This window comes from Dipteris shenzhenensis, chromosome 15, assembly GCF_047967505.1.
Source record: "Dipteris shenzhenensis isolate YYH24624 ecotype China chromosome 15, Dip_SZ_1.0, whole genome shotgun sequence".
NCBI classification, from domain to species: domain Eukaryota; kingdom Viridiplantae; phylum Streptophyta; class Polypodiopsida; order Gleicheniales; family Dipteridaceae; genus Dipteris; species Dipteris shenzhenensis.
The window spans coordinates 37,524,299-37,550,762 of record NC_141610.1 but is presented as its reverse complement, the minus strand read 5'-3'; the positions used below and the strand labels follow the sequence as shown (position 1 = coordinate 37,550,762).

The following is a 26,464-nucleotide window of genomic DNA, read 5'->3' as shown; positions in this document are numbered from 1 at the left end:
AAAGGCAACCAATAGTACCTTCGATCAAAGAAAAATATCAAGGATCAACCACTGGTGCATGTGCAGCAATTTGCTTTAGAAGACTTCTTTTAAAAATTAAAATTCTTTTAGAGATCCAACACTGATCTATTTGGCCAATATGAGCAATTTTTGACAAGCAAAGAATCCGATCTTTCATGCCACAACAAAGCATAGCTCATCAGAGAAGCGAAGAAAATGACCGTGTTCATATTCATAGATATACTTGTTGCAATTATCTTCACCAAAAGTCCATCTCCCTTATACTTTTGGCAACAACTTAAAATTTGCCACTGATACAATTTTAGAGAAAACTGATGGTTACACTATATTGTATGTGCACACTTGCGTTGTAGCACAATGCTCATGCACATACTATTCTAGTGTTTTGATTTTTTATTTGTAATTTCAAAAAGTTCAATACCAAGTAATTCACCCTCTTCCTATATAGTGCAATTTCATTACAAAGAACCCAAAAAATATAACTCACCTCTTCTTCATTTTGAAGAGGGGATTTAGAGCATATAAAGTTTAAACTGCACTACGGGGTTTTTATACAATGGAATTTAAGAGGGGATGTTAGAACTATAATGTCCTATGTGAACTACATACATGGCCATGTGGAGTAGACTAGGTGGACCAAGAGGACCACTCCTATATATACATATTGATCCTCTTGTTCCCCCCCGCCCCCCCCCCCCCACACACACACACACACACCACCACCACCACCACCACCACCACCGGAAAAAAAAAGAGAGAGTGTGTGAGAGAGAGTGAAATCAGATAGTGAAAATGTAAAGCTAGAGATTAAGCACTGCTGCAGAACGGACTCGAAAAGCTGAGTGTTCCAGCACAATCTTTTTCACAGACCTACCTAATGAACTTCGCTTTCAGCCTGCCACCTTCTAGACACTATTACCTCTCTTAAACCTGGTAAGGTAGCTAATAGCTTATTGACCCATGAACTTCAATTTTACAAGGGGAAGGTACAGTGCCACACTACATACACAACCTCTAGATGCTTTCTGACGAGCTTGAGGGCCACTAAGTGCAAACAAAGAGATGGTCATGATGAAAGAGGCATAATTGTCAGCACCTTTAGCATAATAAAAGCGCTAAATGGTCGATAGCAGTTCAAGGCCTTAGAAAGGCAGCGTCCATGATTTTCAATACAAATAAACAATTAATGTTACAAGACAATCTCACATTCATTTCCAGATTAGCTATATGTGACTTAGAAACAAAGAGCAGTTCACTATGACGGCTCACCCATGCTGTCTTGAAAATGTCGGCATAATAAATGATTACAATTCTTATTAGTGGAAACTGCTTTATGATGCACCATATCAGGATACTCTGTTCCAGTCCTCATACGGACCTTGCACAACCACCACTTAATATTTCACCCGCATCCTTTGAGGAGTGTTCTCAACAGAAAGTGACGACACATTTACCCTGCCATCATGATTGTGCCTTTGCCTTCTCAAGTCCTAGCACCATTTATAATCATAACCCTGTGAGCTTTCAATATGAATTTAACTTTCTGCTGCTGCTTCAAAATAAAGATGAAGCCCCTCGTGAGTTCTTTACAGATTGGGTAGTTTGAATATACACGTGTGAAGAATCTTATCTCATTTCCAAGATGCTGAGTCTTCAAAAAACAGCTCTACACAAACTATGCCCATAGCTTTCGACATTGTACAGAATACAGGTGTGACTCGATCATTGCAACACGAGTCTAAAGTACAACACTGATCCTCAATATATCAAAGAGACCAGAGGGATGTCCTTTTCCCATCACATTGACAGGCAAATTATGAAACCTCTAGAACCAAGTCCCTAACAGACTAATATAATATACACATCAAATTCCAAGAGCATCCAACCTTCAATTATCTCTTGGAATCCACCGGCTCCACCAGAAGACCTTCTTTGGGGGCCTGATTTCATCCATGGTCTCATCAATTGTGCGGACCACTTTTCGCTGAAACCTAAGAACTGAAGCCAATGCATTGCGCTCCAAAGTAGCCTTAGGCTTTGGTCGAATCTCCTGTAAAGAATAAGGGAATGACATTCACAAGATGTTTCTGAGGTAGCAAAAGCACTAGAAAAACAGGGCAAAGTTCACCTAAGTTGAAACATCAACATATTCTATAAACAGGATGCCTTTCAAGCCAAATGGACTCATTTTACACATAAGCATCTAGATTTTTGAGCTACATCTAGGTATTATGTCAGACCAATCGGACTCAGAGAAGCCTGCCAGCAAGAATAAAATTGTAATCATACAGCTTGGGGTCCGCTTACTTTATAGAGGGCATCTAGGTTTGCTTAATCTTTCAGCAAACACGAACCACAACCAGGCAACACGTCAGAAAAACTGAAATCCTGCCAGCAAAAAGAGAGTTGCAGCTATACAGCTTGGCCTCCACTTAGCTTGTAAAAGGCACAAAGTCACGCTCAAAAGTACATTTACTGACAGTACAGTTCAAAACTGCAAGGTAAAAAGAGAAACACGGTTCTGTGAAGAGAAACCCTTAAAAGAAAAGTTGAAGAAAGTCCTCGATATGCCCTCTCTGCAGCCCGCCAAAACCTACTGCACCCTCTGCAGCCTCCCGCCACCCTTCTCATCCACTTTCCTCCACCGTTTGCTTGTGCACCCACACCGGGAGCTTGATCCAGGTACACCTCAGATGACGTACAGTAGAGGCCTTCCTCTTGAGGTTGGTTTGCCACAGAAGCCCCTGACCTCCTTCCTATTCCTTTCTGTTGCAGAGGTCTTGTATTATTCAAAGAGAGTGCAGGATTCTGGCCTACTGGGTCTGCATTTCTTGGTTTGTTAGAAGCATGGTCACCAAGACCACAAGCTGGCACATGCTACTGCCCTGTACATAGAGGGCACAACGTTGAGTGTGTTCATTGCTTCTTGACCACTGTTGCATTGCATCAAGTGGTGGAAATCCTTTGGATTCCTTTCCAGCCTCCAACTCTCCACTAATATAGGGAGAGAATTAGGACTTAATATGGATCCCCAAAAGTCAGATGGCACATTACCTTCATGCCAATTTAGGATTGACAAAGTAACACAGCAGCAGGCTGGCCTAGTGCTTGAAAAAGTTGAATGCAAGCTTCTTTGTTATAGTATTGCCAAACTCTCTCCTGTATAGTGAACCAAAGTTCTTCGCTACACCCTAGTACGTCACATCATGCTAGTGCTTCTATAGGTCTTTTGAGGAGATCACTCAATTACTTTTTTTTGGGCAGATTAGATGTGACAAGGGACACCTGTGCCAGGTTGGAGCATCCTCCTTCAGGCAGAAGGGGCTCTGAGAATCATTGACCAAGAGACGCAAAGGAGGGCCTTACTAGGCAAGCTCACTGTTAGTGGATTGGACCCAAGCACAGCCCTGCATGCAAGCTACTACATCATGGCCTTCTCTGGGATATCCTGCAGTATTGAAGCATTGGGTAGCCCTCATTCAAATGGATCTTCCAGATGCCTCTCTTGCATGACAAAGTGCTCATCATCAATGCCAAACTTTATGAGCATTTGGTGATGTGTACACTTAGGTCTCCCTCAAAGTAGCCACTGGTGCAGAGACAGCAGCTTCAAGGTCTAGACAAAAAGATGATAGGGCTTGAAGATATGTTTGCAAGGCTCAATGGCATACAAGACTAGAGAGCAACTACATTTTTCTCATGATGGCTAAGTGGAGACTAGAGGTCAAGCCCTAGCTCCTCTAGCATCCTTCATGGAACAGATAAGATATCATGGTACCATCATCATGAATCACCTCAGCCACAGAGCAGATCCCTTTGAAACTCAAGAAGTAGGAACATCTAGGTCCTGCAAAGCCAACGGAGGGTCAAAGGCCTTCAACCAATGTGAACTTACAGCCCTTAAAGAATTACCCTGCAAGGAGTCGCGGCCATGCCATTCCAACTTCCAATCAAATAACATTTTTGAGACCAAAGGACAGCCTTTGATGCTGCCATCAATACAGCCAAGAAGGAAATCCCACTGAGTTGGCTGCCAATGACCAAAGCTGAGGTGTTGATTTGAAAAAGCAAATAACGCATCATGGCATACCAATGTTGATCTCCTTGCACAAATTCCAGTATCATTTCCCCCTTATGAGCAAGGATGTGTACGGGAATGTTGAGAATATTTAAACCCCAAAGCATTGTTGGAAAGGTTACCTCCCCATCTGCAAGCCCCCAAATGAGGAGAGAGTGGGGGAGGGAGACCTAGGGCAGAAGATGCCAAGAGAAAAGAAGTAACAGGGGGCTGCCACATGGGCAGCAAATCAGAGCTTCAGAGGGTGCATCAAAGGAGCTGATGTGCAGGAGAGATGGCGGGGCATCGAGCCTTGGATCTGGCCTGGCATGAGGCAACAGAAGAGCAGCAGCAAAGAAGCGACGATGGAGGGCCTGGCAACAGCAGATCGCAAGGTAAGGGAGGGGCTGCAGTGGGCAGCACCCTGCCCTTTATAGGGCAAAGAGGCTGGCTGGTCGGCCACAAGGCCCAGCACACAGCCCCAAAATAGGGGGGCTGGGCCCCCACATAAATGCAGAGGACACACAGCCCAAGTAGAGCTTCCCACAGCCCAATATATAGGGCTTGGTGGGGGCAGTTTTGGGACAGACTGAGTCGGCCAGGAGGCCTGCTCCAGTCAGTCATTTCAGAAGGCCTTGGGGCATATAAAAGGAGAGGCTAGGAGCCTCATAACATATCCAGCAGCCAGCAGTCTTGAGAGTAGCAGGAGGAGCAGTGCACACTCTCTCAGGCCTACATCCAGGAGGTAGAGGAGTTCAAGGATAGCTGCAGACTGAGCTCACAGAGGGCTGGGACCTTGGCTGTCTTCTAGGGCAGCAAGGAGCTGAGGTCAAAAGACAGAGAGTCTACATACGCTCGAGGTGGAGCATGCGGGCTCAAGTTCTAGAAAGAAAGAAAGAAAGAAAGTTTATTAAAGTCTTCGGAAGACCGATGGGTCTATGACACTGTGAAAATCCTGATACAACGAGCTGTGGTAGTGGAGCTACTAAACGAGCATCCATACCAATGCAAAAAATGCAAAATTGCAGAATGGCAGTACTAAGTCGTAAGTACAACATAGTCATGTCGATGGTCGACTATATATTAATCTCAGCATCATCATCAATATCATCATCATCCCCAGCAACAGCAAGATATCAAGATGGATGAGGCAGTGGAGGCATGAAGTCGGCAATAGAGTGTTGTCGGCCACTCAGAGGTGCGGTCCTGGCACGTCTCCTGGTCGTAGCTCTGCGTCTAACCAGGGCTACTATGACCCCCGTTGCTCGGGCTCCAACTCTAAACAAGGAGGGGATGTCTCCAAGTGTGATCTCTGTGTCGACCCTCTGTCTGAGCTCTCGGGTCACAGGCTTCGGGTCACGGTCATGTCAAGGCCTCGTCTCGTTGGGGTCCATGTGATCTAGCTGAAAGAACTCCGTGATAGAGCTCTGAGAGGGATCAACCGAGAAAGAAGTCTGCTCCTGTCTCCGTGCTCGGAGTATCCTCTCGCGGTGTCTAAGTGCCTCATGAATGAAACTTGCCAAACACGGCTGGTCTAGGTAGGAGAGGAAATGGGCTAGAATCCCATAACTATCCCTGAAGAGGCAGTGGAAACGTCCTCGGATCTCATAGTACACAAGACACCTGAAGATGAAATGCTCCTCTGTCTCAACCTCCTGTATGTCACATAGTATGCATATGCGCCGCTCCCTGGTCGCTCTACTCTGCCGCTCTCGATGCAAAGTCTGTGTGAAGAGACCCGGAACTGCCCAAGAGAGATCCTCATCGAGTGGGGTAGGTGAATCTGTGTGTATCCTGTTGGGTCAATGAAACCCTCCGCTGTGATATGTAAGAAGTGATCTCTGTAGAAGCTATGCTTCACTGGGAGTTTACTTGGTTCTAACCAGGTCCGAAAAGTGTGTAGCTGTAGTGGATCCTCATGGATAACCTGGTTGACCTCGTGTGATAAGAGGGGAGAGAATGGAGCATCCATGCTATACTGGAAGGGAGGTAGTCTATCCATGTGGAGCCCCAATCGCCCAAACCATCTCTTTGTGCGTGCATACCAGCACTTCTGATCTCCTCCTACTGCAAGTGCCATAGAAGAGGATAGAGCTATCCATGGCTGCTACGCCCCGAGATATAATCCCCGTATTCCCTAACTCGATACAGATATGTGATGACCTGAAATGCAGCTTCTAGCTCTAAAGTGGGTGACCCAAACTCAGCCTGAATGATTTGGTGAGGAGCGGATGACTTACCACGAATCATCCGTGATAGCATGAGAACCTGTAGCTGCTCCACACGGCCCCACTCTGTATCTGACGAGTCTGGCCCCCAACAAGGGCTGCCGTACATCCCCGCTGGGCGAGCCAAGGAGTCAAAAAGCATTCCCTTGGTGCGTGGATCCTGAAAGTGTGAGCGGAAGCACTGCCTCTCTAGCTTGGCCAATGAGGCATACCCTCTGCTCAAGCGTGCCTGCATCGCGGGTCTCATAGTGAAGCTCGGTCCAGAGAAGATAACCCCAAGATAAGTGTATGCAGTGTCACCAAAAAACGTGTTTCGGGGGCACCGAAACGCGAAGAAACGTTTCGTGACGAAACGTTTCTTAGAAACGTTTCGTGACGGGCAGTTAGGGCGAAACGTCTGGCTGTTAAAAAATCCACCGCGACGGGTTTCTTTCTGAATTTGGCATGTTACATGTATGATGTAAACAGTAATACATAATACATTTTCTTATATTTTGAATCTTGAATCTTGATTCTGAATTTGAATTATAAAGTTAAAAGTTTATTGTTTGAACTATGGGCCATGGCATATGCTAGCAGCCATATGCACTTGCAACTAATTAGTTAATAGTAATTTGTAAACTGGAAGATCTATGTCTTTGTAAACCTCAATCTATAGGCTGTGTGACGCATCTTTTTACTCTTTCAACTGTGTAATATGTGTGTGCATTGTGTGCACAATATGGATATCTGAGAGCTCTTTTGAGAGAGAGAGAGAGAGAGAGAATCTGAAGACAATTATTTATGAAGTATATATAACTTCTATAAAATATAATATTTTTAGGTGTTTCTAGACGAAACGCCTGTAAAAATCTAGAAACATTTCTTGTGACACTGAGTGTATGATGAAACTATCTCAACAGATGACCCCGCAAATGTGAACTGCTCCTGACGCATGATGGCTCGAGATGTATTGAAGATCATGACCTTGGTTTTACCCAGGTTGACCTTCAAGTCATGAGACTCACAAAAGGACTGTAGTGTGTCTAGGTGTTTCTGAAGCCCCTCTGCTGAGGAAGACAAGAGAGCCACGTCATCTGCATAGAGCAAAATCTGGATCAGCATGCCTGCAAGAGAGCAGCCTACACCCCCCTGTGTCTACATCACTATCTCAAGCTCGTCAACGTAGAGGCCAAACAAGGTAGGCGACAAAGGACACCCTTGTTTGACCCCGATGGTACTCATGATCTCGTTTGCCCACCTGGATCCTACACGAACTCTGCCAGAAACTCTCTCGTAAAGTGCCATGACAGCCCAAATGATCCCCTGGTCATAACCCAAGTCCTATAGGCGCCGTATGAGGCGGGCTCTCGGGACCGTGTCAAATGCCTTGCGGAAATCCACAAAGCAACAATAAACCCTCTGCTTCCATGACCTCGCCTCCTCGATGATACATCTGAGCGTGAGAATGTGGTCCATGGTTCCATGATCACGCCGGAATCCGGCTTGTCCTGCTGCTCTAAGTCCTCGACACTCTGCAAGTCTACTAACCTCGGAGTCAAGTACTGATGCATAAATCTTGGACATGACATGTCCAATCATAATGGTCCTATAGTTCTCTGGGCTCATGGGATCCCCTGCCTTGTGAATGGGTGAGATAGTGTTAATGGTCCAAGTGTGTGAAAATCCCAAACAAACCGCTTCATTAAAAAGCTTTGCTAAGATCGGGGCTAGGAGGTTAATCCCATATGCAATGAACTCAGTGCATAGTCCCTCATGATCCTTCGCTCGGCCATTATGAAGTTTCATTACGGCATCCTTTACCCCTCCTCTAGTGAAGAGGGTGCAGGATGTGGGACAAGGCATGTGTGAGAGGCTAGCGACTGGCTGATTTGGAATGTCATAAAGTGTGCGTGCATAATCAAACCAGATCTGGGTGTCAGTGAGTGGTGGAGGGGACCGTCCTTCTAGAAATCTCCGCCAGAAGTCCTTAGAGTTGTTACTAAACAAAATGTTCAATAGCTCCTCCTCGTTTCAACGAACAAAGTCTAGTTTCTTCCTCCATACCAGTCTACGGTATTCAAGTAGCGTATCTGGTTCGCTCGGAAGACTGTTTTTGGTATTGAATCTGAGTTGATGGCGTAAGGCCTTACACTCATCATCGTACCAACTATTACAGGGTACGGTTCTAGGGGGTGGTGGGCGGGTGGAGCGGGTGGTGTGAGGAAAAGCGTGAATGGCAGCCTCGTGTAGTGAGCGGGTGACAAGGGCAACACGATCCTCTAAAAGGGGTATGAAGTCAATATAAGCGAACAAACGGCCAGAGTAAGAAGGTGAGTGATCCTGATCAAAGCGTATATCGAGGTAGGTGGGTGGAAGGTGCTGTGCGAAGGGAGGTGGAGATGCGAAAGAAAAGGTATGTATGATCAGCCCCTGGGGAGAGAGGTGCTACAGTGAAGTCAATAATGCGAGATGTGAAGACAGGGGATCCCATGATGTAATCAACAACACTAGAGCCCCCCCATGTGGAAAGCATGTGAAACCACCAGAAGCGGGCCATCTGTCAAGACCATTATAGATAATGAGATCATGTATCTTGCCTAGGTCTAATAGGGCCTACCCATAAGATGAGAATGGACCTCGCCTATCAGCCAAAACCCGTAGCATACCTGTCTCCTAGAGGTCAGCATCTGCTAGTACAGTGGAATCATCACTGAAATCAAGAAGTGGTACTTGATCGGCCCTTGTCCTCGCGTTGAAGTCCCCCACTAGAAGGACTTCTCCGTGGCTAGAAAAGTCAACGATGGACTGATAAAGGGCAGCAAATGGGGATGTCTCATCATCACCTCGAATATCTCTGGCAAAGTGGGAGGTCTCTGGGGGGAAGTAGCAAACTACGACAAACAGATCCTGGCTGTCCATGTGTCGTATCCGGATCCAAAGAAATCTGAAATGTGTATCTCTCTGCACTACTGAAATGATCCCCCGAAGTGTGGATCTGAAAAGGACTGCAACTCCACCTGAACCTCGAACTCCTCCTGTACCCCTTGTCTCATCACTGTAGGCAGAGTCCCATGTATATCCGCCGACTATTGGAAGAGGGCGCTCTGGACTCTAATGTGTCTCTGTATAGAAGACTATGTCGTGGCCTGTATAGGATTCCGAGAAGTTCCCTAGTTCTGACCATAAGGTACCATTACATTTCCAAATGGTGCAGGACAGGTGTCCTACGAGGGCCTGTAAGAAGTCGTCCCTCTCGTACCACTGCCCACTTCCCCTCCTTTCAGGCCTGATCCCGCTGCTGCAGCAAAGAGCGCCTCTCCTCAACCTGTAGAGGTGTGAGGTCCTCATCCATAAAGATCGCTAGCTGATCTCGAAGGACTGACCTGCGTCGTAGAGCTGAAAGTTGTGCCTGAGTGTCATGAAATCGTATGATCAGGGGTTGCTCTCGGTTGGGATCTCTCCCCACTTGCCATGCCCTCTCTATCCTGTGCTCAGCCACACCCAAGGTAGCGGTCACGAACGCAGTCGCATCTACCATCGGTGTAGCCTCAATGCGTGGGATTCCGCGTACTCTGATGTTGAGAGCCTTACTGGCTCTCATCTGCTGCTCCATGAGGATAGCCAAAATGGTGACCCTTGCGGGTTCCCATTTGGCCACGTCAACCCATCTGGAAGTCTCCTCAATAGCAGATTGCATGCTCGCAATCTGTGCCTCGACCACCGAGGTACTCCCTAAGGCAGTGTGTATGGCTGTGACCTCTTGTCGGAGCTGCATGATATCCTATCTGAGTCCTTGAATAAGACCCGCCTACTCCCGAATGGCCCTAGCCTGCTCCTGTATGATGCGGCTCTGCTCCTGGTTGAAGCGAACCTGCTCCCGTGCGAAGCGAGCCAGCTCCATCTCACGCTCGTCACTCGCCTCTGGTGTATCAGTCCACCCATGTCCATGCTCAAACTGTGGTGACTGTGGCATGAAAGAGTGGGACTGAGAGTCTGAAAACTGGACGATGACTGCAGAGATGACATTGGAATGGATGGGGCAGTCCCAACGGGGTGTGGGAGGGTGGGCTGACTGAGAGGGAGAGGGGAGAGTGAAGCGTAATGCGGCACAGTGTATGACACCTCCGAAGTAGGGGTCATAAGCTATGCGAGAGCTGTAACAGGAGAAGTGAGAAAAGGAACAACAACCGGCGCCATGGGCATGAGTATATCATTGATCGTAGATGTAGATAGCTGAGACTGGAACTAGAGCTGGGGGACTAAAGTCAAAGTAGAGATAGAGATAGAGGGAGCTGAGGTTGGAGCTAAAAACGAAACTGACACTGTAGCGGGAGTTGAGGTTGAGGTAGAGATAGAGGCTGAAGAAGCTGAGGCGGGTCCTACCTTTGCCTTGCTGTCTACCCCGAGTCCACTTCGGTTGTAATAAAATGTTCGAGGAAGACCCGATCATACAAAAGCTGGATGAGGAAGGCAGCATGTCGTTCTATGATTTCGTGGACACATCCTCCAAATTCAGTTGTGTCGTTTGCTTTTTTTTGTTGTTGTTGTTATTGTCGTCTTTCTTGGCTTTGTCCCCCATTTCTCTATGGGTGCGGGCGTAGATCTTAGTGTTAGTGTTCAGCCGGGAGCGGGAGCACCGGTTCCCCCCCATAATGGGAGGCACGTCCAGTGCGAGGTGGTGGAGAGGTAGGGCGGAAGCCTGAAGTGGAGAGGCAGCCAAGAGGTGGAGAAGGAGGAGAGGCTAGGATGGCAAGGATTTTTTTTTTTTTTAAAGGTGGTTGTGGTTTCTTTTTTTCTTTTTTTTTGGAAGTTCAAAAAAAAAAGGGGGAGCGAAGGTGGCGAGGGGAGCAGAGAAGGGGGGGCGGTGGATGAGCGGAAAAGGAGGGAGGGAGGTGGCTGAGTGAGGGGGTAGCGGGGAGCGAGGGGTGGCTGAGGGGAGCGAGGGGCTGAGCGGGGGGCAGGGTTGAGCGGGGAGCAGGGGTGGCTAAGTGGGGAGCACGGGAGCACGGGAGCAAGGAGCGAGGGAGATGAGTCTGCACATCTATTTGAAGCACATAAGTTTAAGAAGTTTGTGATTCCACACCTCTGGACATTCTATCAGTCTTCCGCTGTGCATACCCTCTATTGGTGGATTTTTAACATGGTATCAAAGCTCAAGTAGGAGGCTCACAAGTGTGGGAGCCGGAAGGCAAGGGACCTTGATTTAGAGGCTCTTGGGAATCTACTTCCATGATTGGACGACTATGCCCTTGCGAGGGGGGTGGCTCATTCAGGTGCGTACGAGTTCTAGTCTACAGAAGGTTGAGTTTGTTCGATTTTGCTGTGTGGTTTAGTAGCAGAGATGTCGATTTCAGAAGCCTCTTCAGCCCCTTATCTCCCTTCCTCCTCCCCGAGTCGATTTCATTCTTTCACCATCCCTAACTTTGGAGAGTCTGGAAAATCGGATGGGACAAATTATCCTATCTAGAAGGTGAAGATCCGGAGTCATTTAGTGGCTTGAAAATTGTGGAAACTGACAATGGGAACAGAGGTGAAGCTGAAGGATGTGGTGGACAACAATGGGAAGATACTCATACCAGTAGATGGAGAGGAGCTCGAAGCATGGGAAGATAGAAATACCCATGCCCTGGCACTGACCATAGGGACTACGGCTAACTCTGTGCTTCCTCACATCTAGATGACCGACACAGTCAGTAGAGGCGTGGACCATTCTAAAAGGTCTGTACGAGACACATACACATCCCGGATCTTGCTTCTTTAGCATCAGCTCTACAACTTGGATATGGATGAGGGAGATTCAGTACATGACTACTTGATGAAGGTCAAGGTGGTAAGGGATCAACTAGCATCGGTTGGTCAGAAGGTGGACTCGTGCCACTTGGCCTTAATGATACTGAGGAGGCTACCTCGGAGTTTCAAAAGCTTCGTTACGACCATGACAGTAGAACAGAGGACCAAACCTCTGACTTTTGAGGAGTTGGGTCCATTACTGCTCCAGGAAGAAGCTAGGGAGAAGCTCTACAACAACGACAACGATGGCAAGGCGTTACTGGCAAAGGATAGTACTGGCAAAGGAAAGGGAAAGCCTGATGGTGGCAAGCTCAAGAAGGATGACTCTGGAGATGACGAGGACACTTCGAAGAAGAGAAAGCAAAAGAAGAAGTGCTTCTATTGTGACACGCCAGGCCATTTTGCGAACGATTGCAGAAAGAAGAAGGCGGATCAAAAAAAACAACAAGCCGACTCAGATTCAGATGGTGACACAAAAGCCAAAGCTAATGTGGCGATCGAGAACTATTCTTGGTGATATCTCCCTGTGTTACTGAGGTAAAAGATATGCCGACCTAGAAGCTACAATGAAGATGTCTGACATAGAGATGTGGGTCGATAGGGAGCCAGAAACCTTTGTGAAGGTGAAGGACAGCATGGAGTGCTTGGAATCTTCCAGGTGCATGGCTGTTGATACTGACACATGGGTGGATTCCATGGTGTGCCCTAGGGTTTCATGTTCATATGGTTGCTGTTATTCAAAAGGGAAAAGTACAAGATTGCACAGGCTATTGGTATGTGCCTCAACGAGATGCATGGTTTGCTTTCAAAGCAAGCACACAAGCAGTACGACGATCTGGTATGTACTTGATGTTCTTAATTTAAGCCTTTATGGCATGTTGTGGAGAGAAACTGCTCTTCATATGCCTCAGGTAATACGAGATTGGAAGGAATGGACCTTCTTCGAAGGCAGAAGAGGAAGTGTGGGTGCTTCTTTAAATCTCGGACACAGATTGCTGGAAGGTCATGGACAAAGTGAGCTAAAGCCACAAGAGTACCTGTTGAGAGCTCAGTGAGAGTTCGTGGTCTAGGTTATCTAGAAATATTCTTGGAACTTTGTTCCTCGAGATGGTTCTTTTATTGCGTACCTTGCCAAAGGAAGGACAGGTTGAGCCAGACCCTCAGAGCATGGTGCCTGGAAGACTCCAAGTTATTCACTCATTATAAGAAGATCAACTAGAAGTACAATTGTGACGATGGCATGAAGTGCATCAGTATTGTGCCGCTTCCATGCTCGAAGAAGATAGCATCAAGAGGAATTATGTTACTGGGATTTGTAGGATCGGCAGTGCCAACTCGTTTCAGATCACTCCCGAGAATGGTTTTCCTGCAGCTCATATGAGCCTAAATTTGCACTTATCTTAAACTTCCAAAAAATGTAGTTTGTACAATCAAGTTTGCCTTCCGTGAAGGTGAGTGGTCCAATGCGAATTGTTGGAGTAGGAGTAGTAGCAACAGCAGATACTCTAGAAGTTGTACCAAGAGCAGACATCACACCAAGTGCTAAAGCTTTGTTGCAACTCAGTTTCTCGCACTATCGTTGCTCAAAGCACCTAGTGCTCTGATACCATATAGAAATACGGTGCAACGGAGAGATCGTTTGATAACAACGATAGTATAATAATTAAAGAGAATAGACACAATAGAGCATAATAAAAATTCCTTATCACCAAATAAGATACAACTGATGGTGTTGTTCACCAGTGCACTCTCTAGTAAAGCTTTGTTGGCACTGGATGTTGAGGCTTGAGAAGTGGCCTCCTTATATAGCCCTTCGTAGTAGACCTATTCCACCACACTGGTAGGCTTGTGGTAGCACATGCATATTGACTTAGCACATTGTGTGACTTAGTGTGAAGACGGTGGCACATGTTTGCTTGAATTTCGCCACCGGCCAAAGACCATTCACCACCGACCATCGACCACGCACGCGTAAGTAAATTCACACGCAAATGCTCACGTTGATCCCGAATCCCCATTGGGGGCGCTGCCCTTGAACCCCCACTAGGGCCGTTGCCTCCAGACCCCTAGGATCAAAGGTACTGCTTCCGAACCCCCGAGGAGTACGTTGTTCCTTCTACCATCTCCTAACCATCAAACAGTCACCATGAGACCTCATCTAGTGTCAAAACTAGGATCCTACCATGGCTTCTCCTCATAATGGGGGCCTTATAAAAGGGCACTATGGAACATTGGCGGTTATATATGAGAGGTGGGCATTACACATATACCAACAAGTAGCACCTGTTGGCACCACCACCTTCAGTCACGTTCCCGTCTTCGTACTCGAGCAATCCAAACGCCACGATTGCTGATTTCGTGCTTACATTGATTCAACACACGTCCAACGGATCCGAGGCTTGGAACATCTTGAAGAATCAGTACGAGACTCGCAATAGACTCAGATTCAAAATTTGAAAAATCAACTTGTTGTCGAAAAGATTGTAGAAGGGGAGACCGTTGAGACATTCATCACGAGGATCAAGAATCTGTGTGATCAAATGGCTACTGTGGGCATTGCAAAGACTAGCAAAGAGCTAGCTCGAAGGTACATTCAAATTCTTCCACACAAATTCAACGGTCTGGTGACTGCACTTAACACTCAAGTTCTAACTCTTGCACTCAATTTTGTGCATTACTACTTGAGAAGGAGATGCAGCTAAAGAGTCGTGATGGTGGGAGCCATATTGCTTTCACTACTATTACCAAAGGGAGAAGTGGCAATTCTTCAAGAAACAAAAAGCCGAAGAATAAGAAGTTTCAAGGGTCGTGTTACTATTGCAGCAAGAAAGGTCATGCTGCAAAAGATTGCAGAAAGAAGCAATACGATGAGAAGAATGGGACCTTAAAAGCTTCATGGAAGGGCAAGGACACTATCAACAATGCTAAAATTGAGCTCGAGCTATTTGTGGCTATTGAGGAGATGTGCTCCATGGATCAATCGTCACCAAGCAACACTTCATGGGTATTGGAGAGTGGTGCAATCCGACACATGACAGGTATGAAAGAATGGTATAGTTCTCTTCAGCCTCTACAAAAACCCACAAATGTCGTAGTTGGGAATGATGCAAAGTATGTAGTTCAAGGGACCGGTACCATCTCACTTAAACGCCAGCCAATGGTGAATCTAAGAAGCTGTTAATGTACTTTTTGTTCCACATATCAAAAGAAATATACTTTTTGTTGCTGCAATAACTGATCAGGATCTTGAAGTTCGCTTCAAAAACTTTTAAGATTAGATGCAAAGGGCAATGTTGTGGGCACAGGTTCTAGGAAAAACAACTTGTATGAGCTCACAGCACTTTCAATCACTTCAAATTTGGAGACAGAAAGGCTTTGGCACGAGCGGTTTGGCCACATAGCTATGATGTGCTGAAGGAAATGCAAAAGAAAGGGACCGTTGCACATTTGCCTACCCTACACTCACAAATAAGTGGGAGCCATGTGAAGCTTGTTTGATGGGTAAGCAAGCCAAGAAGCCATTTCCACATGAGACCACAAATCGAGTAAAGGCACCTCTAGAGCTAGTAAATGCTATCTCTGTGGTAGGATGTCTACTACTGCTTTGGGTGGATCTCTCTACTTTATGCTGATAGTCAACGATTATAGTAGAAAGATGTGGGTGTATTTCCTTTGGGATAAGACTCAAGCTCTTGAGTTGTGGCACAAGCTTGTAGAAAATGAAACAGGAAAGAAGGTCAAAAAGTTTTGCACCGATCGAGGAGGAGAGTTCATGTCAAAGGAATTTGACAAGTATTGAAATGAGCATGGCATTAAGCGGGAACTTATTGCTCCCCTACACCTCAACAAATAATTGTTGTAGAAAGTTGAAACCGAATAGTTGGTTGAGATGGGACGTTGCATGTTAAAGGCAAAGGGGCTATCCAACACATTATGGGCTGAGACAATCAATATAGCAGTCTATATTCTCAACCGGTGCTATACAAAGACTCTCAAAGGGATGACTCCACAAGAGGCCTACTCGGGTAAGAAACCTTCAATTTCTCATTTTCGTACACTTGGATGTGGATGTTATACACACATTTCGGATGCATTGAGAACCAATTTAGATGCCAAGAGTAGGAAATGTATCTTCTTGGGATATAGCATGGAGTCAAAGGCCTATCGACTCTATGATGTAGAGGCAAAGAAGATCATCGTAAACCGAGACGTGGTGTTTGTTGAGCGACCACACTCATTGGTGGATGCAGTTCCAGCCACTTCATCATCAACTAAAGAAATAACTTGCCATTTTCCGACCCAAAACTATGAAGAAACTATCAAGGAGGAGGTGTTCTCTAATAGCGAGGACCAAGAAATCCAGCCTGTTGCACCAATCACACCACAACGGAAGGCACAAACCAAGGTGGGTGCAGCAGCTCTTTGATGATCAAAACCCAGAATCTGTGCAAGAAAGTCTACAACCCGATGGACATCGAAGATTAAAGAGAATAGAGGAGCAATGCCGATCAGCTGACCTCATAGTTAACATGTACAATTTTGCCTAGGCAGCCTTTGCAGAATAGTCCAACTGAGAGCACCCTTTATGTCAAGAAGACAAAAAGGATTTGTTGATTATCACCCTGTTTGTCAATGATATGCTGCTCACAAACAGGGTGATAATCAACAAACCCTTTCTGTATTCTTGAAGCTGCTCACAAACAGGGTGATAAAATTGCAGAATTCAAGAAGGATCTTGAAACTTCATTTGAGATTGGGCTGGTGATTAGGACACTCAATAGTCGACCCGTGGAAATTGTTTCTTTATTGGCAGTCCATGTATTTCTTGGTTGAGCAAGAAACAATCCACTGTGGCAACATCATCTTGTGAAGCTCAGTACAAGGCAGCCTTCACAACTATAGTTGAATGTGTATGGCTTAGGAGATTGATGGCAGAGCTTCATGGTGGTCTGCAGCCATCTACTCCCATTTTCACTGACAATTAGATTGCTATTGTGGTGGCATGGAAGTTTGTGTTTCATGCATGCACAAAACAGATTGAGATCCATTAAAATTCTGTCAGAAAGAGGTTACATGCGAGAGAGATCGATTGATCTACTGCCCCACACATCACGACATTGCAGATCTTTTCATCAAGGCCCTCTCCAGAGAAAGTTTGAAGCTTTCTACAAAGCTTTGGGCTTACTTCCATTGGTGATTGAGATCACTCCTTGTACACCAGCACATTGTCACTATGGAGTTGGAAATATTGTAATATTTAAGGAAATGGCCAATATATTAGTTAATTATGAGGGATAGGGGCGGGGCACTTTTTCCTTGTAAGGTTTTCTCCCCTAACTACAGTTAGTGGTTGAGTTAGTATTACAATCAGCTTTGACTCACCCTAGGGTTTTAGGGTTGTATCATGTTGATAGCCCTCTTGTATCTCATTTTTGCAATCTCAATTCAGCTGAGCTCTATGTTTTTGAGTGTGTGTGTGTAGGAGCCTTTGGTGATCCAATCTTTTCACTTTTCTCTTTTTTCAAGCACTCTTTGCAGCAATCCTTCTATGATTGTCTGCAAACTCAGTATATAGACTATGATGTAAACTTGTCATATATTGAGATTTTCTCTTGATGTATTTGGTCATTTTCCTTTTTTGGGATAGTGACTGCAATATAACGCAAAAGAAATTTCACCCCAAAAAAAATTGTGTGTGTGGTTTTGGCACGCAGACATATTGCTCTGACTATTTGCCACAGATGCTTAGCTGCACAGGAGACAGTGCCTCACCTTCTTTGGCATTGCTCTCATACACGTGATTTCCTTGGATTATTAGGCCAACATTTGAGAACCAGATTTCCAAGTTTTCTTTTTGGAAAATGCTTCTGGTTTTGGGATTCACCCACCTAGACAGGATTTTGATTTGTTTTTTCCTAGGGTTAGATGTTGGGCACTTTGGACTCTATGGAAAGACATAAATCATAGAGTTTTGGCGATCCAATTTTCTCACCTTACTCTTTCTTCAGGCACTCTTTGCAGCAATCTTTTTATGATTGCCTGCAAACAGGGTCTATAGATCAAGATGTATATTTGTCCTATATTGAGATCTTCTCTTGATGTATTTGAGCACATCCTGCTTTCGGATGCTGACTCTGTAATATAAAGGAAAAATTTCTCAACAAAAAGTGTGTGTGTAGAGAAGCAAGCTTTTGAGGGTGATAGCTCGCCTAGGAGCTAGAGAGAGCAAGCAAACTAGTCGAGGATAAGAGATGAGGAGCTCATAGGCTAGTAGGATAGGTGAACTAGAAAGTGAGCTAGAGTAGGTAAGTCACCAAAGGTAGGGGTAGCCAAGGGTCTAGAAAGTGCAATGTAGATATCACATGTGTGGCACAGGCATCCAAAGTTTGGTATGCAAGCCACGTGTTTTGCTGAACTTGAGGGATACTCGTTATGGCTTGAAATCCACACACGGTCTACAAAAGTACTTTTAGAGTGACTTTAGCTATCAGAAAGTAAAGAGAAGAGTACTAGTACCAATTGTGCATGCAGCCATAGAGTACCTATACAATTCACATGCAAGATCGAGATCACTTGGCATGGCCACTAGGAGAGAGAAGCGTTCAACTCATGCATGTTACTCACATGCGAAGGAATAAAGTGGAGGCATCCAGCAATCCCAACTTCAAGGCATGCAGCGCAGAAAAGTAATCCTAGCAAACGGATCTTGCATATGTTCTGAAAAATATGATGACCCACATCCCGAGCACAGGCCGGAAAATAGGCTGATGATTCCTGCCTGCAGATCGCCAGCCCTGTCACCTCTTACAAGCAATGGGTATTGCTGCTCGCAAACAACGAGTACTGCCACCTGCAATCACTTATCACCACTCGCAATCAGTCAAGGCTTTTGTTCGCAAACAGAATGTGCTTGTTGGAGTTTACATGGTGACCTCCCCATCTGTGAACCCCTAAATGCAAAGAGCATGGGGGAAGTGTGTGAGCAGATAAAGAGAGAGAATATGGGGCTGCCACTTGAGCAGCATATAGGCTTCTGTGCGGGCAGCTTCTGGAAGTGTAATTGGCCAATATTGGAGGCTGAAATCCACAGCATGAACTTGTGCAGCACCCACGAGCTGCATAAGGTTGGAAATGTGGTCGGAGACCTGCAGCAAAGGAGCGTCTGGAGCAGCAGTGCCACGCGGCAGACAGAAGGCTCTTTTGGAGATGAACTACAGGTCAGAGTAGTGACTGGATGGTGCTGCAGACGGCCGGAACAGAGTGCGCAGCAGGCTGGAGCACACTGGAGCAGATTCAAAGGTCAGAGCAGTACAGGATCACCTCCCAAGCACGCGCATGGACAGGTGGCAGGATTGCACAGGAGATGGAGCAGGTCAACTCGCACCAAAAACCCTACAGACAGGTCGGCCCAGTCTGTTAGACAAACAGCTGGTTGGCTCATTTTCCAGCCTATCAAAGGGCCCCTTTGTTGGGGCATTCTCTATTCACTTGTACCTGCAGTTTGGTGCCTCATTCATATTGAAACTCGTGCAGCAGGGAGGTCCATATCTACAGAGGCAAATCCTTCATCACTGGCTTCCTTCACAGGAGAAAAGGAAGACTGAATAGTGGGAGACTTATGCCTCAATGTTGGGCTGCCTTCACAGCAGCAAGGAGATCAAGGATCCGGGAGCAAGCACTGCCTTACAATCAGCTGTCCAGCAAGAGCAGTAGGGAGGCGTGATTGTGGGGAACCAAGTACTCGTTAAACTCTTCCAAACAGCTGCTGCTGAGCTTGAGAACGCTTAGGCTTGTGATCCAAGGGTCCATCCACAAGTTGTCTTTTAGGAGGAATGATAACTACTTGAATCCAGTAACATGCCAAAACTTGTCATGTAAAAGGAAAAAATACATCTATAGCCTCCTGGTAATCACCGACATGGCCGCAAACCATCAACATGCCATTTTGCAAATCAGGACCTAGCCATCCTGACACCTTGACCAACTGCATAAGCTCCCAAAAATGAGAAACATTGTATGTGGAATGTGACGAAATGACCTATTCCAAAACCTAACGTCCTCAACAGGTTTCCATTACTTCGATACGATTCTATGAAGGTCATTCCCAATTGGACTCTTCTTGTAAGGTTATAAGCCTCCATTGACAAGATGTGTAGCACTAGACTGGCCAATGACGAGATGGTAAATACATATAAACCAGCATATTATAATTAGATTAACCTCCAAAAGGAAATCAGATATACCCCTCTCTCACAAAGAGCACCTCTATTGGAGCAGGAAATTTCGTTTTGCACATCTCAAACACGCTTGTATGTCCACAATAAGACTCAGAAAAAAGTCTCTCATAAACCATACAGTCCATCAACCATGACAATGACCACATGCCTCACATAGCATTCCAGTAAAGACTGTCATCTACTACAGGCTGAGATTCTCCTTAATAAAGGAGTCCCTCATAGACAAGGGAGGAATCGCCAGTAGCTATGAATGTTCATCTGAGCAGCAACAACCCAGGTAAGAACTAGGAAGAGCATTTTAACGAAGTTTAAACTAAATTTCACAATCAAAATAGTAATGATTGCAGAATCTGTAAGAGACAATCGCTTACCTTTATATCCTGAAGCTGAGCCTCCGTGAAGCCACCTACTGTAGATGTCCCTGATTTGGCAAGGAGGCCATATATCCACTGGATGGTTTCATTTGGATCTTGTTGTGCAGCACGAATCAATTTCAATCGCAACTTTTGCATAAAAGTTAGGCCCATCAAGCCTTCTCTGTCAAAGTAAGGGTGTGAGAGAGCATCCCTTGCACTTATTCGCTGCCGCCCTTTGTAGCGGATCATTGCAAGCAAAAGCTCCCACCCAACTCCCCCATCTAAATCCAAGAGTTCAAACCCATGGCGGAGCTCTGCATTTGCGCGTGCTTCAGTTTGTTCCCTCCATGAGACAATGTCATATCCACATCGCTTTAACTGTCGATTGAACTGAATAAGTGCACTGTCTGTACGTAGGCTAGGAAAAGCCTGCAGATAACAAGAGAAAAATGAATTCAGCTCTCCTTAATTGTCTAAATATGAAGCCAAGTTGCACACAGTAGCATTTTGTAGGACCTACTTACCATTTGCAAAAAGATCAGACCTGAACTATAGATATCAAATCTGTCTGGCAAATTCATCTGAGAGGGAAAACAAAAACTTGTAAGATACTAAAGTGAACTGTAGATAGCAAATTCTGTCTGGATAATTCACCAGACAGGGAAAGCATAAGCTACTTATGAGGAAAAGATGATTAACCTGCCACAACACAGGTGAGAGAGCAGCGGCTACTGGGGCGGGTGGTGCAGATGGCGTCTGTGTACTCATAATGTACTGTTCAGGGGCAGCATACCTGCACAAAATTTATGAATTGACCTTAGTATATTCAGCTTTAAGATTTATTTAGTCAGCTAATAGCTGTCTAAAAATCTTTCCCTGCCCGGGCTTGTGAAGAGAAAGGATGAGGATATCCCCAACCACCAACACTAACAACAATTGCAGAGCTCAGTTAGTCTCTCAAAACATACGTGAAGAAATATACAGCATAGTCAGCTACAATTTGATGGTCAGTATTCGAGAAGAAACTTATCTGTCATCACAAAATTGATACTCCAATGGAATTATGGTCGACACTTCATTTTCCATTTTCTGTAGTGATGCTACATGAATGTGGATTTAGAATGGTTCATCCCTCGCACACATTGGCTAGTATTTGGACAGACATCGTACATACTTTGATGGCCGTATGGACGGGTATGCAGGGGGACTCCCGTGCAGCCTCAGCTAGGAGGGCTTCTTTCTTCAGGGAATGGAAGGATTCTCCTTTCTTCTCTGAAACTACTACAGGGTTGAGATGGCACTTTCAGCCTCAGCCTTGGTTGTTTTCCACCTCACTCTGAGGGATTTTTTATTTATCCTCATGATTTCATGATGTATTCCACTTTGAGCTTGCTCTCGCGGGTTTTTTTCTTACTTAATAGAAGTCTTTTTCTTGGAAAAAAAAATGTGGATTTAGAATAATGTTCCTCACCTATGGACAACACAGTTGGAGGTTTGGGGGATATATCTTTTGAGAGGCATGGATATGTAACAGCTATTCAACACCGTGCTCAAAGCTTGGGTTACGTTCCTCCTGATTGCAGCATGGACCTCAATGCCGGCTCACAACCTCAGTAACAGCGGACACGCAACTAAAGCTGCAGGAAAATCGCCAATATTTTTCACATAACTTCTAATAGAGTAGTTCCACCCAGTAAAGCAGGCACATGGAGAAGGTATGTGGACTACCTACAGCCTCACATCCAAAGACAAAGACAACATAGAAAATATTACTACATATGAGAAAAAATCATTAAAACTTTGCAGATGATGAAGGGAAACAATACAACGAAGGATGCTAAAGAGCAATTAGCAATCATCAGAAATCCAAAAATGTCACCCTTGCATTTTAGCAAGTGGTGTTGAGATAGTGGATGCCAACGTGCAAGAGAACATGCCAGATGTTCAAACTGAAACAACTAGTGAAGATCAGCAGCAACATGGTAGCCGAAGGATAAAGTAGAAACCACAAGACTAGATCTTCTCTGAAGCCACAAGCACAAAGCACGAAGTATAAAGCTGGATATATGCACTGCCAAAGCAGGGCAGAAATTGTGAGAGCTTACCAAATACATAAAGCTGAAGGAGGTATTCACAAGTCTAGTTCAAAATCTGGAAGACCAACGCAGAATAAGTGAACAAGGTAGATCTTTTCCAGATAGAGAATGCAGCCTAGACAGGCTGAATTTTCAAGGTCAATAGCCTCTCTCTCTCTCTCTCTCTCTCTCTCTCCAGCTTCACAAATCTCGGGCTTGGGGGGGGATCCGGAGTTCCCCACCAAGACCCAGTTCTATCATGACCATTTTCTGAGGATATCGGAGCATGGTCTCATCATCAGGCCCCAGTACCTCGAGGATAGGAGAGTTTCACATGCCTTGCGGATTGCTATTGGACAGAAACGAGTCTTGTCCCATCAGCTACGGACTGAGGCTGGGAGAGCAGTTGGCATACCTAGAGAGCAGCAGGTCTGTAGACTATGCAAAATGGAGGAGATCGAGACAAAGGAGCATTTTCTATGTGTTTGTCCGGCCTACTATGAGATCCGAGGGCGATACCACTGCCTCTTTCGGGACGGGGTTTGGCTTCAGACCACTCACAAAGTTGATACATTTCCCTGACCAAATCTGAATTGGGCTCTACTTGATTGAGATGTGGAGACACGGAGGTTCCCTCGTATGGCAGGCCAGATATCAGCTACAATCGATGCCTTAGGATACCGAGCTAGACCGAGCACAGACACACGTCACTGATTTACGCATCTGAGCCAGCGCCATATGAGATCGAGGGGGAGGAGCTCGAGGAGACGAGAGCACTATGGATCTTGAGTGAGACCCGTCATCACCACGATATGGCTCGACAAGAGACGCGGAGACCACACACGACACGTGGGGCGGCCAGTGTAATGAAGAGGGAAGGGGCAGATTTAGAGATGGGGATAGAATAGCAGAAGGAAGGAAGGGGAAGAGAGAAGGGGAAAGGGAGAGGAAGAGAGAGAAGGATGAGGGGATAGAGAGATAGAGAGAGGGAGGAGAGAGAGAGAGTGTGTGTGAGCGTAGGCAACAGGAAGCAAGAAGGAGGAGGGAGAGTAGATAGGATTAGATGTCACATAAAAAAAGGTACATAGTGGAGGGTGGATAGAGACTTATATAGTCCCTCCACATTTTCCACCTAAAGGGCCTCTAACTTTGCCTCTTTTTCCCCTTCATTACAGCCATCCCTTCCCATAGAATTTTGCCCTCAAAATTTCATATGCGGGCTGTTAAATAGGTGCAGGAAACAGCAAATAATAATCAGCCAAGTAGGAGATAGGGGTTGACCCGCGGGTAACCGGCTGTCCACTTTATTTTGCTGGCAGGGCAAGCATTCACTGATAAATTTAACTACATCCCGCCACAAGCCATCCCAGATAAAGCTCTGTTTGACCTTTTCATATGTCTTAGTAATACCTGCATGTCCTGCCATAGGAGATGAGTGCATTTCCTGTAAGACCAACAGTCGGTACTTTGAATCTGGCACCAAATAAATTATGTCCTTGCACCACAACAGCCCATTATTCAGCTTAAATTCAGCATGCCTCTGGCTCGATGGCTTCTGTAACTCCACAAATATGGAAGCTACCTTGGAATCCTGCATGTATTCTTCCTGAATACCATGAATCCACTCCTGGTAGATGGTAGAAATGGCAAACAAACTGCAAGCCCACATATGGGATAAGGCATCTGTAACCACGTTTTCTTTCCCTTTCCTGTACTCGATGTCAAAATCATAAGAATGAACCTTAGCCAACCACCTCTTCTGCTTCATTGACAAGTTGGGCTGCGTAAGGAAATACCTGAGTGTCCTATGATCTGTCTTAACCTTGATTTTGCTACCGTACAGGTAGTGATGCCATTTTTCGAAAGCATGGAGGATAGCCAACATTTCCTGATCATACACATGATAATCTAGTTCCTTGGCATCCAATTTTCTGCTTTCAAAAGCAATTACCCCGTGTTCCTGTCTTAGCACAGCCCCTAATCCTTTGCCACTGGCATTTGCCTCCACAATGAAAGTACGTGAAAAATCAGGGCATACCAACGCAGGAGCAGGAGTGAGGGCGAATTTCAGGTCTTCAAAGCTGCGCTGTGCATCTGTAGACCACATAAAATCATCCTTCTTCAAAAGGTCTGTCAAAGGGGCCGCTCTCTTGGCAAACTTGCGAATAAAGCGCCTGTAGAAGGAAGCAAGACCTAGAAATCCCCTCAACTGAGTAGGGTTGCGTGGCTGCAGCCAATCCTCAATGCATTTCACCTTTGCAGGATCCAATCGAATGCCATCCTTGCTCGCAATGTGACCAAGATACTCAACCTCTTGTGCCATAAAAGTGCATTTGCTGGCTTTAGCATAAAGCTGATGCAACCTCAAAATTTCCAGCACTTGCTTGACATGTCTGATGTGCTCGTACTTATCCTTGCTGTAAATGAGGATGTCATCAAAAAATACCAGCACATATTTGAAAAGGAGAGGCTGCAAAATCTTGTTCATGAGTTCCTGGAAGGTAGTTGGTGCATTGGTCAATCCAAAAGGCATCACCTTGAACTCATATAGTCCCCTCTCTATGCGAAAGGCTGTCTTGTACTCATCCCCAGCTTTCATTCTAATCTGATGATATCCGGACCTCAAATCAATCTTAGTGAAAAACTGAGCACCCTTGAGTTCATCCAACACGTCATCTATCTTGGGGATTGGAAACCTATTCGTGATGGTGAACTTATTCAAGTCTCTGTAGTCAATGCACATACGGTAAGAACCATCCTTCTTTTTCACCAAGAGCACAGGGGATGCAAAAGGAGAAGTGCTATGAGTGATGAAACTCTTCTGAAGTAAGTCCCTCACTTGAGTTGCCACTTCCTCCCGTTCTACCTTAGAGAGTCGGTATGGGTCCTTATTGATTGGCTTACTGCCAGGTTTCATGACTATGGCATGATCTACATCTCTTCTCGGAGGCAACTGTGATGGCAAATCAGCAAACACATCTGCAAACTCTGAGAGCAATCTCTGCATATCACAATCATCAACACAGGGAGTGCCACCCTCTTTAGTTACTGACACATTTAATGCATATATGGCACTGCCCCTCTTGAGCTCTCTGGCCAACTGCCTTGCTGAAATGACCTGCAATTTAGGAGTTGCAATACCATGCAATGTAACTGATCCATCTCTATGGACAAAGCTGAGTGTCAAGGCATTGAAATCCATGCTGATTTTGCCCAGTGATTGCAACCAATCACAACCTAGGACAACATCTATTGGGCCCATGTCAAGTGCCAAGAGATCAAATGTATAGTCATCAGAGAACTTAATCCTTGCAGCTTGGCAACAAGATCTACTCATCATATGCTATCCATTGGTCATTTCTACTCTCAGCCCATGGTCTATCTCAGTAGCAATCAGTCCCACCCTCTGTAAGGTCTTGCAGTTAACAAAACTGTGGGTGCTACCGCTATCCACCAACATATGCACAATCCTGCCATTAATCATCCTTGTTAATTTGATACTATCAGCACTTTTGGCACCCATCAGGGCATGCATGGAAATAGTATAAAGTGTTGGCTGGGCATCCCAATAAACCTCATCCTCATTTATAGGAGCATTACCACCTGCATCTTCACGTGCATAAAAAGGTATCGCATCGTGATGCTCCACAGAAAAGAGTGTGGGCCTACGGCCTCTCATGCCACCAGTGGGCAGAATCTCATACGAATGCGAAGCATG

At 45.6% G+C, this 26,464-nt stretch overlaps 1 protein-coding gene across 1 annotated transcript in view; it reads right to left on the bottom strand.

Annotated features, from left to right (window-relative positions):
- Window positions 1–1,163: 1,163 nt before the first annotated feature.
- The window catches only part of STN7 (Serine/Threonine kinase domain protein), a 45,072-nt gene continuing 19,771 nt past the window's right edge, over window positions 1,164–26,464 (bottom strand). The window contains exons 7-10 of the mRNA XM_087385757.1: window positions 21,371–21,464; window positions 21,196–21,252; window positions 20,687–21,100; window positions 1,164–2,071 (exon numbers count right to left, since the gene is read on the bottom strand). Coding sequence (XP_087241883.1) covers window positions 1,910–2,071; window positions 20,687–21,100; window positions 21,196–21,252; window positions 21,371–21,464 — 727 coding nt within the window. The 3' untranslated portion in view covers window positions 1,164–1,909. The remainder of the gene's footprint in view (window positions 2,072–20,686; window positions 21,101–21,195; window positions 21,253–21,370; window positions 21,465–26,464) is intronic.